Raw genomic sequence first — 3,911 nt, forward strand, 5'->3', positions numbered from 1 at the left:
GGTTTTTTATACATTTTAGTTAAATTTCTACAGATATTCTGTGTGGTCTGTCTGACCCGTCCATTGCTTCTGTCTTATTTATTGAGACTATGCATGACTATAGTGTTAGCGACCCTCAGGGTACAATATTATGACCGTTTCTCGTAAAAATGGACAACGTTGTCTTGTCTATTTGTATACATTCTATTCTCTCTGTGTCTCCTCAGCAAGGCAGTTTAACATACTGTCTTTAAATGATCTGTTCTCCTCTCTCTTGTCTCCCCAAGCTTTGTTTCGCGTGATAGCGTACGGCTATGGCTGAGTGTCCTAAGCTAAGCTGCGGGCGTAGGGCTGCACACAGAGTTCTGCTACCACTGTCGGCAGCTGTGGCACCCCGACCAGACGTGTGACCAGCTCGACGCCAGCGAGCACGCCACACTTCCGGGGAAAGATGCCTCCACACTATACGTCTTCAACGAGAGAAGCCTGGAGGAGGTTGGCGAGACACAGGGACACAGATAGCCATACTGTATATGTTACATTCTACTAAGTCCTATACGTACACTATGTGGCCATAAGTATGTGGACACCCTGCTCGTCAAACATCTCATTCCATGGGCATTAATATGGAGTTGGTCCCCCCTTTGATGCTATAACAGCCTCCACTCTTCTGGGAAGCCTTCCACTAGATGTTGGAACATTGCTGCTATAACAGCCTCCATCTTCTGGAAGGCTTTCCACTAGATGTTGGAACATTCTGCTATAAACAGCTCCACTCTTCTGGAAGGCGTTCCATAGATGTTGGAACATTGCTGCTATAACAGCCTCCACTCTTCTGGGAAGCTTTCCACTAGATGTTGGAACATGCTGCTATAACAGCCTCCACTCTTCTGGGAAGGCTTTCACTAGATGTTGGGACATTGCTGCTATGTATACAGCCTCCACTCTTCTGGAAGGCTTTCCACTAGATTTGAACATTGCTTGCTAATACAGCCTCCACTCTTCTGGAAGGCTTTCCACATAGATGTTGGAACATCTGCCTGCTATAACAGCCTCCACTCTTCTGGGAAGGCTTTCCACTAGATGTTGGAACATTGCTGCTATAAACAGCCTCCACTCTTCTGGAAGGCTTTCCACTAGATGTTGGAACATTGCTCTATAACAGCCTCACCTTCTGGGAAGGCTTCACTAGATGTTGGACATTGCTTGCTATAACAGCCTCCACTCTTCTGGAAGGCTTTCCACTAAATGTGGGAGCATTGCCGATGCTATAAAGCCTCCCTCTTCTGGGAAGGCTTTCGCACTAGATGTGCGAACATTGCTGCATAACAGCCTCCTCTCTTCTGGGAAGGCTTTCACTGATGTGGGAAACATTGCTGCATATAGACAGCCTCCCTCTTCTGGAAGGGGCTTTCCCCCTAATGTGGGCAACATTGCTCTATAAACATGCGCCCTACTCTTCTGGAAGGCTTTTCCCTAGATGTGCGAGAACATTGCTGCTTCAAACAGCCTCCACTCTTCTGGGAAGCTTCTCCACTAGATGGGTGGAACCATTTGCTGCTATAACACCAGCCCACTCTTCTGGGAAGGCTTTCCGCTAGATGTGGGAGAACATTCTGCTATAGACAGCCCTCCACTCTTCTGGAAGGCGTTCCACTAGATGATTGGGAACATTGGCTGCTATATACAGCCTCCTACTCTTCTGGAAGGACTTTCCACTAGATGCGGACATTGTGCTATAAACAGCCTCCACTCTTCTGGGAAGGCTTTCCACTAATATTGGAACATTGCTGCTATAACAGCTCCACTCTTCTGGAAGCTTTCCACTAAATTGGAACATTGCTGCTATAAACAGCCTCCACTCTTCTGGGAAAAAGGCTTTCCACTAGTATGTTGGACATGCTGCCCTATAACAAGCCTCCACTCTTCTGGAAGCTTTCCACTTAGATGTTGCGAACATTGCTGCTATAACAGCCCTCCACTCTTCTGGGAAGGCTTTCCCTAGATGTTGGAACATTCACTGCTATAAACAGCCTCCACTCTTCTGGGAAGTCTTTCCACTAGATTTGGAACATTGCCTGCTAGAAACAGCCTTCCACTCTTCTGGAAGCTTTTCCCACTAATGTTGCGAACATTGCTGCTATAAAAGCCTCCACTTCTTCTGGGAAGGCTTTCCACTAGATGTTGGAACCATTACTCTTATAAAACAGCCCTCCACTCTTCTGGGAGGCTTTCCACTAGATGTTAACATTACTGCTATAACAGCCTCCAACTCTTCTGCGGAAGCTTTCCACTAGATGTTGGAACATGGCTGCTTAACAGCCTGCCACTCTTCTGGAAGGCTTTCCACTAAGATGTGAACATACTGCTATAACAAGCCTCCACTCTTCTTGGGAATCTTTCCACTATGATGTTGGAACATTTGCTGCGGGGACTGCCGTTCAGTCACAAGAGCATTAGGGAGGTTGGGCACTGAGGTTGGGTGATTAGGACTGGCTCTCAGTCCGCGTTCCAATTCTTCCCAAAGGTGTTCGATGGGGTTGAGGTCAGGGCTCTGTGCAGGCCAGTCAAGTTCTTCCACACCCATCTCGACGAACCATTTCTGTATGGTCCTCGCTTTGTGCACGGGGGGCGTTGTCATGCTGAAACAGGAATGGGCCTTCCCTGAACTGTTGCCACAAAGTTGGAAGCACAAAGAGAGGGTCCAGTGTTAATCAGCTAAATTGTGATTACTTTGCTACTATGACCTATTTATTGCCTTACCTCCTCACGCCATTTGCACACATTGTAAAGAAAAGAAAATACTTTCTTTTTCTTCTATTGTGTTGTTGACTGTATGTTTGTTTATTCCATGTGTAACTCTGTGTTGTTGTATGTGTTTCGAACTGCTTTGCTTTATCTTGGCCAGGTCTCAGTTGTAAATGAGAACTTGTTCTCAACTAGCCTACCTGGTTAAATAAAGATGAAATTATTATTATAATTTCTTTAAACAGAATCGTCTACAATGTAATTGTACGCTGTAGTGTTAAGATTTCCCTTCAGTGGAACTAAGGGGCCTAGTCTCCTCCACCAAACTTTACCAAAATATATATCTTTTTTAATTTACCCTTTATTTAACCAGGTAGGCCAGTTGAGAACAAGTTCTCATTTACAATTGCGACCTGGCCAAGATAAAGCAAAGCAGTGCGACAAAAACAACAACACAGAGTTACACATAATCAAAGTACAGTCAATAACACAATAGAAAAATCTATGTACAGTGTGTGCAAATGTAGTATAGTTGGGAGGTAGGCAATAAATAGACCATAGAGGCGAAAATAATTACAATTTAGCATTAATACTGGAGTGATAGATGTGCAGATGATGATGTGCAAGTAGAGATACTGGGGTGCAAAAGAGCAAGAGGGTAAGTAATAATATGGGGATGAGGTAGTCGGGTGTGCTATTTACAGATTGGCTGTGTACAGGTACAGGGATCGGTAAGCTGCTCTGCCAGCTGATGCTTAAAATTAGAGAGGGAGATATAAGACTCCAGCTTCAGTGATTTTTACAATTCGTTCCAGGAGCCTGCACTTATTTTACTAGCATTTAAAAGCAGTTGGAGGCCACGGAAGGAGTGTTGTATGGGCGTTGAAGCTCGTTTGGAGGTTTGTTAGCACAGTGTCCAAAGAAGGGCCAGATGTTAACAGAATGGTGTCGTCTGCGTAGAGGTGGATCAGAGAATCACCAGCAGCAAGAGCGACATCATTGATATATACAGAGAAAAGAGTCGGCCCGAGAATTGACCCTGTGGCACCCCCATAGAGACTGCCAGAGGTCCGGACAACAGGCCCTCCGATTTGACACACTGAACTCTATCTGAGAAGTAGTTGGTGAACCAGGCGAGGCAGTCATTCGAGAAGCCAAGGCTATTGAGTCTGCCGATAAGAATG

General features: G+C 45.5%; 1 protein-coding gene across 1 annotated transcript in view; it reads left to right on the forward strand.

The window, feature by feature from the left end:
- LOC112071761 (E3 ubiquitin-protein ligase RNF19A) overlaps nucleotides 1-3,911 on the forward strand; it is a 48,233-nt gene that overhangs the window by 10,014 nt on the left and 34,308 nt on the right. The window contains 3 exon segments of the mRNA XM_070439507.1: nucleotides 285-325; nucleotides 327-391; nucleotides 394-474. Coding sequence (XP_070295608.1) covers nucleotides 285-325; nucleotides 327-391; nucleotides 394-474 — 187 coding nt within the window.

This window comes from Salvelinus sp. IW2-2015, unplaced genomic scaffold (assembly GCF_002910315.2).
Source record: "Salvelinus sp. IW2-2015 unplaced genomic scaffold, ASM291031v2 Un_scaffold1710, whole genome shotgun sequence".
Classification (NCBI taxonomy): Eukaryota; Metazoa; Chordata; class Actinopteri; order Salmoniformes; family Salmonidae; genus Salvelinus; species Salvelinus sp. IW2-2015.